General features: G+C 39.2%; 1 protein-coding gene across 4 annotated transcripts in view; it reads left to right on the forward strand.

Annotated features, from left to right (window-relative positions):
- Fshr (follicle stimulating hormone receptor) overlaps positions 1–14,821 on the forward strand; it is a 178,864-nt gene that overhangs the window by 139,794 nt on the left and 24,249 nt on the right. For all 4 annotated transcript variants that reach the window (XM_031356363.1, XM_031356365.1, XM_031356367.1 and 1 more), the window contains one exon: positions 14,122–14,193. In XM_031356363.1, the coding sequence (XP_031212223.1) occupies positions 14,122–14,193 (72 nt within the window). The remainder of the gene's footprint in view (positions 1–14,121; positions 14,194–14,821) is intronic.

Genomic DNA, 14,821 nt, shown 5'->3' on the forward strand with positions numbered 1-14,821 from the left:
CAGAAGATCAATCAGTTGATTTGTCAAACTATCTGGGAGACATTTTGTTTTTAAATTTATAATGAAAACATCCAAAATTACATGAAAAAAGAACCTTAAATTGTCTAGAAGAGGTACATTTTCTTATTTTTAAAATATGCAATATGAGACATTTCATTTATAGTGACATACCTTGTTTTCAGTAGTAAATTATATATATATATATATATATATATATATATATACACATATACATGGTTTTCCCTCCCCAGTAGCTCCCTATGTGTCATACTTTTTAAAAATGTTGTTGTATTTGTCATTGGTAAAATATCCTTTGCCCTCAAAGAAATGAAAAAAGTATCTAATTTGAAAGTATCTGCTTTATAACTTGGTTTCCAGTGGCCACTTATCACATGAGAAAAAGTCACACGAGGCACTTGGCTCTTAAAATGAGTTAAATCCCATAAGTCATTTCTAATTCTGTCAACTCTATTGTATTGTTTGATATGTTTTTAGTTACTTTCTATGGGAATGACAAAACACTGATCAAAATAACCTAGAGCCCAATAGGCTTGTTTGATTTCCACTCCCACATCACACTCCATTCTCGAGGGAATTCAGGGCAGGAATGGGATGGGAACGAAGAAGAACACATTGAAGCAGAGATCATGGAGAAGGATTACTTGCTTGCTTGCTTTCTGGGCTTGTGCTCTACTTGCTTGCTTTTACATCCCAGAACCACCTGCCCAGGAGTGGCATCAGCCACAGTGGTCTGGGGCTGCCTGCATCAATCACTAATCAAGAAAAAGCCCTACAGACATACTCACAGGTCAATCTGATGAAGGCAACTTCTCAGTTGAGAGTACCTCTTCTCTGGTGGTTCTATTTTTTTGTCAAGTTGACAAAAAATATCTAAGCATGCATGTCAAAATTCTAAGTTGATAGTATGATAGTGATTTTTAGAAAGCCAAGATTCAGAGTCTAAAGAGAATCTGGCAGGTAGAAGGACAACTGAGGGAAGTATATCAGAAGGAAGCTGAAGATAGGCGAAAGAGAGGAAAAGAGGGATTTGGGAAACTTTAGAGTGGCCAGCTACTTGGATGTCACAGGGGTCAAGGAAATAGCATGTTATCACCCCCCAGAGAGTTAGGGAAATGCAAGTCAGTAATGAGAGAAATAAGAGTCATAGTATGACAATTGGAATGAAAGGTAAGCACCTCACCCCAGCACAAACAGTGCTAGGAAAGCAGAGGAAGCTTACTTACAAGGCAACTTCCTTGCCCTAGATGGAGGAAGGAAATCAGCTAACTCCTGAAGCTAAGCCGAGACAGCTACCCAGACCTCTGGGGCCGGTCCGTTCCTTGAGACAATGCTACATGCTGTTACCCACACCAGAAGCTCACTGCTCTACTGAGGCACTGGGTCAGACAGCATCTAGCCACAGAGGGCTAAACTCTTGGAAGTGCTGTCCTTGGACTAGTAAAATCCCTTGTGTTCACTGCAGATCCTTGTTTCCATGGAGACTAATGTTTGAATTGAATATGGAAGTTAGATGGTCCCTGTTTTGAAGGTAAAAAAAAAAATGAGATGGCAGGAAATGAGACTCTCTGGCCATCTCCTACAATTTTGTTTTTATGCATAGTCATTTTACTGAGAGAAAGTAGTATTCTGCAAAGCCAATCCACTAGTTGGAAATCCACCTAGCTATGGTCACTATTCTTGAGTCTAGGGTCCTATTTATTGTACTAAGCATCTTAAAAGTTCTTCCATCTAACACTAAGGTTCTGTGATACTGAACCCAGGCAAATCTCTTACAGTGATTCAGAAAGCATACCTCAAAATCTTTTATCACATTGACTACTGATGTACAAACTCCCCACCCAGCTAATAAAGATTTGTAGTTAAAACAAAACTCAATATCATCAACCTCCATAATTAATGGTTTCATTTTGGATACACTTGGTCCTTGTTTGCCTATTCCATATCTGCTAGCTCACTCACTTGCTAACATTTATTTCCAAGTCCAAATTAGTATTTGTAAAACAGCTGGTAGCATCCCCTCCCTCCCTGAATCAAATTCACTAAAGCACTGGATGGAATGTTCTATCCATACCCTGAACTCCATCCATGTCCTAAGGTGGCAGAGAGCTGGTTTACATAGTCTCAGAGTTGTTCATTCTATACTAAACTGGATTGGGAATAGGCTATAAAGAAATGTATGACAGTTGGCATAAGTGAAATCAGGAATGTCTTATATTTCTGGACATCCTTTGCCTGGTTTGATAGAGTGAGTATTTTACCCCATTGTAGCTTTTTCAGTTCCCCCATTGGCTTGGCTTGCTTAGTGCTCTGAAGTCTCGAGGTGACAAGACTGTGAAGCCTCAGGTCTTCTCCTTCCAGTATACAGAAGAGAGGTTTCAATCAAACCTACACTACTCTATGAACTGTCAAGAGTCCTTAAAATATACCCCTCTTCCTTTTTATACCTTCTTCAGCTTCCCACCCCCAATGCCCCCTGCCTCTAACCCTTGACCCAACTGTACACAACCCTACTGAGCTCAGACCTCTGGTTGGTTGTCCTTCCTGGGTTAGTCCTCACTGGCTGTTCCAGCTCACTATGCTTTCCCCAGTCCTTTGAACTTTTGAGACATTAATGATCAATATCATATAGTTTATCACTATTCCATTCCTTGACTGTTCTACCTGTGTGAATCTTAATTTGTTTCACCTTCAAATTACCTAAAGCCAAGACATTGTCTCTGGCTTACTCTCTGGGGGATAATGAAGCTTTGTTGGGTGGGTGATACTTGTACCAGTACAGGACAAATAGACTCCATAAACTTAAGGAAAAGGAAAACCAAGGAATCCATGAGTGCTCTAACAGACAAATGAAAGTATCAATGATGCAGTGCTGTGGATTGGTTCCAATGCTATTCGTGTTAACTAGGCTCTCAAAATTACATGGGAAACTTCATACCTGCCTGTAAAACACTAAGGATCCCTGTCCCTATTTGGCTTTGATTGTTTAATAAAGCTGCCTGTGGCCAATGGCTGGGCAGGTATACAGAGGTGGGACTTCAGATTTCTCCAGCAAGAGAACCATGGGAAGAAGGAGGATTTAGTATCATGCCAGGGAAGCAGGAGGATCAGGCAGGAAAGCTGCAAAAGACAGAGTAACAATCATGTAAGAGCTGGGGAAGAGTGTTCCCAAGGGTACCCTCCCTGATTGGGTCTGGGGTAACAGAGATAGAATACAGATTTTAGTAAGTAATAATTCAGGAGTATCAGGCGGGGCATAAGCAACGTGGAAGGTTAGGAGTGGCACAGTCATTGAGCTGCTTAGAGCATATTAAAAATAAGTCTGTGTGTATGTGTGTGTGTGTGTGTGTGTGTGTGTGTGTGTGTGTGTGTGCCTTTCATTCCAGAATCCACAACACAGGAGCAGTGTGTACACCCACCAGGGAGTTTAGAGCAGATTAATTTACTAAGCAGCAATGATAGGGGTTTAGAGTCCCAGGATGTTCTTTTTGTGAAAGGCCTGCAGCTGTACACATGGGGAGGATTTCCATCAAATGCAGGACCCCACTAAGTTTATTCTGAAAGGGGAGACGATTTTATTATTGTAACCTAAAGATTTAGGGCAATCTAGGTAGAAAAGCACTAACACCAGCTCCGGAAGTGAAACTGGCTGTGGGAATGGGAAACTCCAAACCAGTTACTTTTCTTTGAAAGACCCATTTGCAGAACTTAAATTTGTTGACATTTTACTCTTAGGGCTTTAACTGTTCCAGAAGATAAAGCACAGTTGAGTGAATCAAAAATAAATTTGCAACAAAAAAATCATTTGACCAAGTCAAATCCATTGAGACACAGAGCTCCTAGCCGATTACCCAATTCCAGACTCCTTCAGATGTAAATTTATTGATCAAAGGGAAAAAGATAAATTGAAAACTAAGTGTTCATCAGGACTCCATTTCCGGCCTTATCTTGGGGTCTTAGAAAGTCTTAGCTACGGAGTTATAAGCAATGCTCCATCCAGCTAGATGGCCACTAGATCTCTTTAAGCATCTTTAAGTCAACATTATTGGAATAATTTTAACCATTTTTCACTGTGTATTTTCTTTTCTGTAAAGGCCACAGATTTTAATTTGCTTCTGTGGATGTCTGTAGATGCTCTGTAACATGGATATGGGAGCCCATTCTGTTAACATTAGCTAAATGTTTTGCTCTTATGCAGCCTTCACTGGAGGGCTCACTTCTTCAATGACACAAAACTCATAATCATTTGTAATTGCAAATACCATGTCAAATCAGTTGTATGCTGCAGATATACAGGTACTACATAGTTTCTCAGGCACTGACAGCTCAAAGCACGTTACCTTCCTAAAAGCTTGGTGGTGACACAAGTCTTTAATCCCAGTACTCTAGAGGCAAAGACAGGGAGGTCTCTGTGAGTTCAGGGCCAGCCTAGTCTACAGGGTGGGTCAGGACAATGAGGATTGCACAGTGAATCCCTGTATCAAAAATGAACAAACAAGGCAAGATTGGCAAGGATCAAGCAGAGTCTTTGTTCCACCCAGTACAGAAATGTGAAGTTTCTGGGACAGACACAGATCTGCCTTTTTATGCTGTTCACATTGTGGTTGAATAATATATGCTTTGAAATTTTTTTAAATTTTATTTTATATTAAAAAATATGTATGAGTATTTTACCTACATGTATGTGTATGTTCCACATATATGCCTTGGGCCTACAGAGCCCAGAAGTGACCACAAATTGGCAGAAAGTGGCGTTTCAGACCATTGTGAATAGTTTTGTGGTACTGGGAATCAAACCCAGGTCCTCTTCTAAGGACAGCCAGTAGTCTTAACCACTGAGCTATCTCTCTGGGCCCTGTTAGGAATTTTGATGAACCACTAAAAATAAAAAGTGCTAGATAAGATACAATTGTCCTGGGAGTAAATCGGGAGATCTAATTTGCTTCATTTTTTTTTTAACTTTAACAGCATATCTTTTGATTATTTTTGATAATTCCACACATATAAACAATGAATCCTGATCATATGTACAACAAATTCCTCCTTCTCACTGCTCCCACATACCCCTACATATCCTTCTCACCCTTTCATGTGAGACTTAAAATTAATAATGCAGTAAATCCAATTCTATATTGCCTATTAGAATGTTGAATACTTTTGTTCTACAGTAAGTTCATGGGTGCAACATGCATGTAACATCCAGAAGATATCATCTCACACGCTCCTTCAGCTCTTATATTCCCTCACCTCCTTCTTCCATATGAAGTTGTTGCTGATGAACATTTGGGGCACCTAACATTCACTTATTTTCTATTCTTTGACTAGATCTGAGTCTCTGCATTAACTGCTCACCAATCCAGAGAGAAGTTTCTCTGACTAAGGTTGAAAGCCAAACTAATATAGGGGTATATGCATAAATATCCGGAAGGCAGCTTTATCAGCATGTCCTTTAGCAAAATAACAGTAGCAGTTTCTTTTCTAGGGCCTACGACCTCCTGAGAAGTGAGCTTTTGTCCAAGTTACAGTACTATACTTAAATTCCTGCCTGTAAACCAAACCTCAAATTCAATCTAAAAGCGATTGGCTACCCCCATAAACTTGGTGCCACTACTGCATTCATAAAAAACATCTTGTCTGGCAAGTAAGTATGCAGGTATACTATTGCCAGATTTTCTCCACCAGTGGTACACATAGCATCACCCAGGTTTGTGAAAGCTAGCCAGCAGGGAGAAAGTTTTCAAGACAAGGGGTAGATTTCTCTACAACCTGCTACGGAGACAAAATGTGTAGTGTCCTTAGCAATAGGGTCTCACCATATAGTTATGGCAGGCAACCAAACGCAACAGAAATAGCCTGTGTTATTTTGGGGCCTTTGAGGCTTCTATGACCAATAACCTTTAAGACTGTTATCATTTACCTGGCCCTGAGATTTTCATTTAAAAGCCTATGACTTCTAAGGGAAGCACATTGTCCACACATGTAAGGGAGCTCTTAGGGGCCCTATTTAGACCTGTAAACAGGTCTTCTCTCTGAGGAAATTCCATTTGAACCTGAATTCTGAAGTTTCAATTGGCCTGGTGAAAAAAATGGGTGAGAGCCCTCCTGAGGAAGCATATGCAAATAACTCAAGGTAGGGAGGAGCAAAAGGAGACACTGGGCTTGAAGTCCATTGATGAAACAACATGAGGCAGACAGAAGAGTTTGCAGTACAGAATATAAATTCCACACTGGGTCTTATGGGAAGTAAACCTTTCACAGCAAGGGCGCAAAGCAATCTGGTTTATGTGTCTTAGAAGAATGTACTACATGCTGCACAGAGAATGGATTGGAAAGGAACATGATAAAGTGTGAGGCCAAAAGAAAACTATTTAATAAAACCAGGAAAAGGTAGCCACTGTTTTAGAATAGTGTCAAATGGAGGTGGACTAAATTGCTCAAAATCAAGGTAACATTTTGGAATTAATATCTAAGAAGATTTTGAAATGGGCTGGCTATTGGATAATAAGAACAAAGCTGCCAATTTTTACCAGTTCTCCAATGAATGACTGATAGATGCCAACGTACTTCTTGGAAAAGAATCATAGGGGAAATGTTTAATGGAGGTGACTGTCAGGGGACAAATTCAGCTATTACAATGGACCATTCAGGAGGATGTAGGGAGTAAGATCTCATTCCTGGTAGACTAGGGAGGTCAGACTACAATAATCACAATCAGAAAGCCACAGGAAACAAAATCTACTTGGCTGGAACTATTGAAGAAGAAAGCAAAGGCTCTGCAAGCTAATAGAGGAAGGAAGGAAAACAAGGCAAATGAAAAGGAACGTAAATGAGTGTGGTGTAACCAAAATGGAAGAGAGAGACTGGCAAGGAGTAGAGCATGCTCTGGCAAGTTCTCTATAAAATATGAACTTGAATGTTCACTAGATTTGGTGCTTGGTAGGCTGGTGAGTTTGGGACACATCGTAGTTTTGAATGAAAATATGTAGGTTGACTAATCAGATGGAGCAGATTGGACCATAGAAATGAGAAAAGCGGCAGTGAAATAGTATTGCAGATAATACTTTCTGAAAGTATTGCTGAGAAAGAAGGAAAAGAAACAGGGCTAGACCTGAACTGAACATCAGGAAAGAAGACAACTACCTGTCAGTCTGTGCAGAATGTGAAACTCAATGCAAGTTGGTGTCTGTCTTGACCTAGGGTCTCCAAAGACGCCTGAGCAAGGGCTTACATGTGACTGCTTTATATACACATACAAACTTAGAGAAAGTAAAGAGATGACTAAAAAAGAAAATAATGAGGAAAGTGAGAACTTCAAAGCAAGCATGTATTTTACTGGTGGTGTAGCTCTATAGTCCAAGCTACTCAGAGGTTTAAGGAAGAGAATGACAGTTTCAAGCCCTTTCTGGACCATGACATAAGTTCAAAGTCAGCCTGAGAAACTTAGAGAGACACTGACTCAAAACAGAAAGTGAAAAACTGATCAGGGTATAACTAATTGGTAGGACACTTGTATAGTATGTATGAGTCCCTAGGGTAAAGAACAAGTGCTCTAAAAGAAAGGGAGAAAAAGCATTCATTTTCAGCAAAAAAAAAAAAACCTTAATCAACCCACTGTCTTCAAACCTATATGTAGTAGTATAAACCCAGACAATTTAAGCTTAGCCATGTAAGATACATGTATGATATAATCTAAAATATATTTAAAATTGTTCATAAAAATGAAGAAGAGCATCCCAGACCAACCAGGAATTCTCCACTGCAGTATTAAGGCCCAAGCATTTCTGTATTTGTCAAGGCTTCAGAATGGCTTGACAACATTCTATACATGCTTATCATAAAGGAGACCTAGAAGTCCAGGACAAAAGAATGAAAGCTACTCAGTACAGCTGAGGCAAGCATCTGCCACATTAAATCTAGCAGCAGCCTATTGCCATAGCAACAGCTAGAGTAAAAGCTGGCCCAAGAGAAGGTGAAATGACAAAGACGTCTTTGATAGAATGTCTACCATCCTGTCCACAGTCCACACATTTTCTGGCCTGGAGCAATAAACTGGCTTGTATCCAGTTCATGCCAGAGTTCACATGCAGGTTTCTGTGATTTCTGACCTCTGGACCTCCCTGACTCTGTTTAAGACTAATTATCCCCCAAAAGCAGTGATACCTGACAAACAAATCAAACAAATTAGAGTTATGATCTCTTCCTGATGACAGAAACTAGAAACATTTGTGAAATACCATTCAATTGACCCAGTATTTTATGAGCACATGCTGCATTCCAAACATACACACAGAAAGATTGTCAGAAAATATTAAATATGGTCGCTGCTCTGATGTCTCATTAGGAAGCTACTGAAAGAACACTGTGGGAAGAGATCTAAAAATAGAGAAGGCTAGATCTGATGAAATATGATTGCAATGAATTGTGGGTCTTTAACGTTATAACATTGCTCCCAGCAGCTCTAAGTAGACACTCAAGGGTTATTGGAGAGCAATGGCGAATGCTATTTTAATGGAAACTCTCTGCGTCAAATACTAACAGATGCTAATGCTGGGCCATGGGGTGTTTTTTCTCTCTTCTGTAAATGTCTTTGTAGATTTTTCACAAGTCTCATAATAAATGCATATACTATACTTTAATTTGAAAAGAATATATGCACTTTTTAAATAACCAAAATATGTATAGTGACTAGCACTCTCACACATTGCTGGTTGAATGCAAAATGGTACACTTGTTTTAAAAAAAAATTGATAAGCTGTTTCCTGTTTAAATATATGCTTACCATCTAACCCAGAAATCATACTCCAAGGCATTTGCACAAGTAAAAGGAAAACCTATCCCCCTTCCCTCTCTCTCACTCTGTGTGTGTGTCTGTGTGTCTGTGTGTGTGACTGTGTGTATGTATGTGTGCGCACATGTGTGTGTATGTGCCTTCCTTCTCTCTCCTGCCCAATAAATATCAACCATGCACAAATGTTTAAAGCGCCTGTTATATGTGTGTGATATACCATATGAACATTAGTATATTTAACCAATATTTTTCCACAAGAAAACTCTGAAACTTCAATTGGGGGATAGAGAAACAAATTGTGAATTATTCAAAGAAGAAATTCTATTTAGCAACAAAAAAATAAAAGGAACTACTGAAACACACACAACATAGGAGAATTTCAAATACATCACATCTTGGAAGTACTAAAAGAAAAGCCAACCAGACTCAAAAGTTATTTGTTCTATCGTTCTATTTTGGAAAATAGATCCTTTAGAAAAAATATATATAGCTACAGAAAACTGGTGGGTGGTTATTAGGGTCTGGAGGTTAGGAAGTGGTTAAATGCTGAGTAAACACATAGGGGAATGGGCAACGGCATTGCACTGTATCTGGTTGTGGTTGTGGCCACATGCCTCTATGCACTTACTTTCACTCATTGACCTTAATGTTCATTTCTCTTTTTGAAACAGGGCTTCACTGTGGAACCCTGACTAGCCACATATAGTAATTCCACTGGGATTCCAGGCCTATGCCATCATATCTAGCTTTTAATTTTTAAAGAAAAATTAATATCATAACAAATCCTCTAAAAGAGTATATGAACAACCCATTAGTCCAGTAAAAAGCAGGAGAAGACTTTGTTGGAAGTATTAAAAGAAAAGCTTGCCAAAATGAGTTCTACTTGCAATGTTAGGAGCCAAGTGGGAACACAGCCTCAGAGAACCACTACAACAATCCATAGACAAGATTTACTGACTTTCTGAATAAAGACATGGGGGACAAAACACCAAAACTGTGTCCAGAGATTTGGTACTTCCAAGGATGTGTATGTCAATAGGGTTCTTCCAGATGGAAGTGACAAGGGCCAGCTATGGTTTAGCTAATCCAGACATAGAAGGAAATGGAAGTAGAGCTATACGAGAAGGTTTTGAGCAACTTACAGTAGGGAAATCTGAAAAAGTAGTGTGCCTAATGGTTTGCATGAGTCACTAGACAGTTAGCAACCGCTTCGTACAAAATGTCCTGGTGCTTAATGAAGGTGCAGCTGGTTTCACCACTTCATTCAGCACTTCCTCTTATTTGCTTTCTATTCCAGAGAACCATCTATGCTATGGTAAGAGATACTCATGCAAAACTCACTGGGTTTTCATAAATATCTAAACTGAAAGTGGGGCATCTATAACATGGTACTATCTTTGGCCATTAGGAAATATGAATCCCTTCCCTCCCTGTACACCATTCCTTCAGAGCAATAACTCTGATACATGTGCTGTAGATCTCCTAAATCAGGTCCTTGAGATTACAAAAACTGCACCAACAGCAGTGGCTGACACCATTACTAAGGCTGGTGCTGATTAGCTTCCTCCTCCCCTGCTTCATGTTTCCTGCCTCAGATGCTCTGAACCTATAGTGTCCATTACATTAGTCATCAGCTGCCTTCATCACACTCTCAGGCTTTGATTCCCAAGGAAGCTGAGCACTGGGTAAGATCAAGGGCAGATCTGCTATCACCAGATGTAGGGATTTTTAAACCATCTCTCCGCTCATGAAAACTTAGCTCCAATCAACTGCAAACACTGTCTAAATGACCCTTTTTTAGATTACTTATATACCCTGAAGTCACAGAGTATGCACTCTAACACCGTAACCCTAAAAGAACTTTTTAAAAGGAAAAATACTAGTTCTCTAACAAGTATGCCAAGGCTGGAAAATGGAGTAACTAGGCAAATGTTATCTCATTGTAAGTCATTTTGTTTTGTTTTGTTTTGTATTTGATTTTGATTTTTTAATTGCTTTTATTTCTCTTTTATTAGATATTTTCTTTATTTACATGTCGTATGATTTTTCCTTTCCCAGTTTCCCTTTCAAAAAAAATCCCCAAAAAAACCAACAAGAACAAAACCCTGTTCTCTTCCCCTTTCCCCTGCTCACCACCCTACCCTCTCCCACTTCCTGGCCCTGGTATTCCCCTACACTGGGGCACAGAACTTTCACAGGGCAAAGGGTCTCACCTCCGGTTTATGACCGACTTGGCCATTTTCTACTATACACATGCCGCCAGAGCCATCAGTCCCACCATGTGTACTCCTTGGTTGGTGGTTTAGTCCCTGAGAGCTCTGAGGGTACTAGTTAGTTCATATTGTTGTTCATCCTAAGGGGCTGCAAACCCTTCATCTCCTTCCGTCCTTTCTCCAACTCCCTCATTGGAGACCCTGTACTCAGTCCAATGGATGGCTGTGAGCCTCTACTTCTGTATTAGTCAGCTACTGTCAGAGCTTCTTGGGAGACAGCTATATCAGGATGGAGTGCCCTTCCTCCAGTCTCTGCTCCATAGTTAGTCTCTGCAACTTCTTCCATGGGTATTTTGTTCCCCCTTTTAAGAAGGAATGAAATGTCAACATTTTGGTCTCCCTACTTCTTGAATTTCTTGTGGTTTGTGGGTTGTTCTTCGTGTATTCCGAACTTCTGGGCTAATAACCACTTATCAGAGAGTGCATACCATGTGTGTTCTTTTGTGATTGGGTTACCTCACTCAGGATGATATTCTCCAGATCCATCCATTTCCCTAAGAATTTCATAAATTCATTGTTTTTGATAGCTGAGTAGTATTCCATTGTGTAGATGGATGTACCACATTTTCTGTATCCATTCCTCTGTTGAGGGACATCTGGGTAGTTTCCAGTTTCTGGCTATTATAAATAAGGCTGCTATGAACATGGTAGAGCATGTGTCCTTGTTACATGTTGGAGCATCTTCTGGGTATATGCCCAGGAGTGGTATAGCTGGATCCTCCGGTAGAATTATGTCCAATTTCCGGAGGAACCACCAAACTGATTTCCAAAGTGGTTGTACCACCTTGCAATCCCACCAACAATGAAGGAGCATTCCTCTTTCTCCACAACCTCTCCAACATCTGCTGTCACTTAAGTTTTTTATCCTAGCCATTCTGACTGGTGTAAGGTAGAATCTCAGGGTTGTTCTGATTTGCATTTCCCTAATGATTAAGGATATTGAACATTTCTTTAGGTGCTTCTCAGCCATTCAGTATTCATCAGTTGAGAATTCTTTGTTTAGCTCTGTACCCCATTTTTAATAGGGTTATTTGGTTCTCTGGAGTCTAACTTCTTGAGTTCTTTGTATACACTGGATACTAACCCTCTATCAGATATAGGATTGGTAAAAATCTTTTCCCAATTTGTGGGTTGCTATTTTGTCCTATTGACAGTGTCTTTTGCCTTACAGAAGCTTTGCAACTTTATGAGGTCCCATTTGTCAATTCTTGATCTTAGAGCATAAGCTATTGGTGTTCTGTTCAGGAAAATTTCCCCTGTGCCTATGTGCTCAAGGCTCTTCCCCACTTTCTTTTCTATTAGTTTCAGTGTATCTGGTTTGATGTGTAGGTCATTGATCCACTTGGACTTGAGCTTTGTACAAGGAGAAAGGAATGGATCAATTTGCATTCTGCTACATGTTAACCACCAATTGAGCCAGCACCATTTGTTAAAAATGCTCTTTTTTCCACTTTATGGTTTTATCCCCTTTGTCAAAAATCAAGTGACCATAGGTGTGTGGGTTCATTTCTGGGTCTTCAGTTCTGTTCCATTGATCTGCCTGCCTGTCACTGTACCAATACCATGCAGTTTTTATCACAATTGCTCTGTAGTACAGCTTAAGGTTCAGGATGGTGATTCCACTAGAGGTTCCTTTATTGTTGAGAATCATTTTGGCTATCCCGGGTTTTTTGGTATTCCAGATGAATTTGCAAATTGCTCTTTCTAAGTCTGTGAAGAATTGAGTTGGAATTTTGATGGGGATTGCATTGAATCTGTAGATTGCCTTCAGCAAGGTGGCCATTTTTACTATATTAATCCTGCCAATCCATGAGCATGGGAGATCTTTCCATCTTCTGAGATCTTCAATTTCATTCTTCAGAGACTTGAAGTTCTTGTCAAACAGATCTTTTACTTGCTTAGTTAGAGTTACACCAAGTATTTTATATTATTTGTAACTATTGTGAAGGGTGTTGTTTCCTTAATGTCTTTCTCCACCTGTTTATCTTTTGTGTAGAGGAAGGCCTCTGATTTGCTTGAGTTAGTTTTATATCCAGCTACTTTGTTGAAGTTGTTTATCAGGTTTAGAAGTTCTCTGGTGGAATTTTTGGGGTCACTTAAGTATTCTATCATATCATCAGCAAATAGAGATAATGACTTCTTCTTTTCCAATTCGTACCCCTTTGATCTCCTTTTGTTGCCTGATTGCTCTGACTAGGACTTCAAGTACAATATTGAATAGGTAGGGAGAGAGTGGGCAGCCTTGTCTAGTCCCTGATTTTAGTGGGATTGCTTCAAGTTTCTCTCCATTTAGTTTGATGTTGGCTACTGGTTTTCTGTATATTGCTTTTACTATGTTCAAATATAAGCCTTAAATTCCTGATCTTTCCAAGACTTTTAACATGAAGAGATGTTAGACTTTGTCAAATGCTTTCTCAGCATCTAATGAGATGATCATATGGTTTTTTTTCTTTAAATTTGTTTATATAGTTGATTACGTTGATGTATTTCCATATATTGAACCATTCCTGCATCCTTGGGATGAAGCCTACTTGATCATGGTGGATGATCATTTTGATGTGTCTTTGATTCAGTTTGCAAGAATTTTATTGAGTATTTTTGCATCAATATTCATAAGGGAAAATGGTCTGAAGTTTTCTTTCTTTGTTAGGTCTTTGTGTGGTTTAGGTATAAGAGTAATTGTGGCTTCATAGAATGAATTGGGTAGAGTACCTTCTGTTTCGATTTTGTAAGTCATTTTTGAATGCTGCTAACTTATCCATATTCAAAATTAAATCAGTATATGAATAATAGTAGAATATCAATGCCTTGTAAAAAGAATTGTACATTTCTTTGCTCTAAGGAACCAATAACCTTCTAGATCCTGGTGAGATTCTTAAAACAAAAAGCAGATAATAAAAGTATAATCTATATTGTGAAAGCTCTGATAGTTTTTTTTGACAGTCCATAATTGGTATTTGAACTTGGAAAGTTCAGCCTCTGACAGATATTTTCGTGACAGCTTCATCTCTGCTCACTCTTACTTTGTCTTAATCTCTCTAGGTTAATATCCAACACAGGCATTAAACACTTGCCAGCTGTTCACAAGATCCAGTCTCTCCAAAAGGTTCTATTGTAAGTTTTTATTAATAGGATGTCAATCAGCCCTCCATCTTCATAACAAATGCGAGATAAACTTACAAAGAGAAAATGATTATCTTAGTTTACACTTCCCAAATTTTAGTTTGTGTTTGGTTGGTCTGGGCTTCGAACTTACTGTGGCCTTCTGTTCTTCTTTTACTATGATCTCTAATATCCATCACAGTACATTTTCCAAATGCTAGGCTCTAGGTGAGCAGAAGAAGAAAGACAAATAGCAAGAGGGGCAAAATTTAGATTGAATGCAGCTTACAGGCTCTGCAGTAACTATTATCAACAAACAAGCTTAGAACCAAATCATTAAGTTTTCTATAAACAGATAGTTAACACAAATGGAGCTTACATGAAGGATTCCTCCACTATTCCCCCTTATTTCTAGAGCTCCTGTATTTCCCTTACACAGAGAAACTACCTTAAAGATCTGCACTAATGGATTAGTAATAACTGTTTTCCCTTTTCCCAGGAAATGTGTAATTTAAAAGAGGAGAAAAGACAGTGTGTGAAGCTGAAGACAGCTTAGCTAGCAGTAGAGTATTTTTTTTCCTAGTAGGCATGAGTATTTGTGTTTGATTCCCAGCACAGAAGAAGGAAAGAAAGAGAGAGA

Source organism: Mastomys coucha, unplaced genomic scaffold, assembly GCF_008632895.1.
Source record: "Mastomys coucha isolate ucsf_1 unplaced genomic scaffold, UCSF_Mcou_1 pScaffold6, whole genome shotgun sequence".
NCBI lineage: Eukaryota > Metazoa > Chordata > Mammalia > Rodentia > Muridae > Mastomys > Mastomys coucha.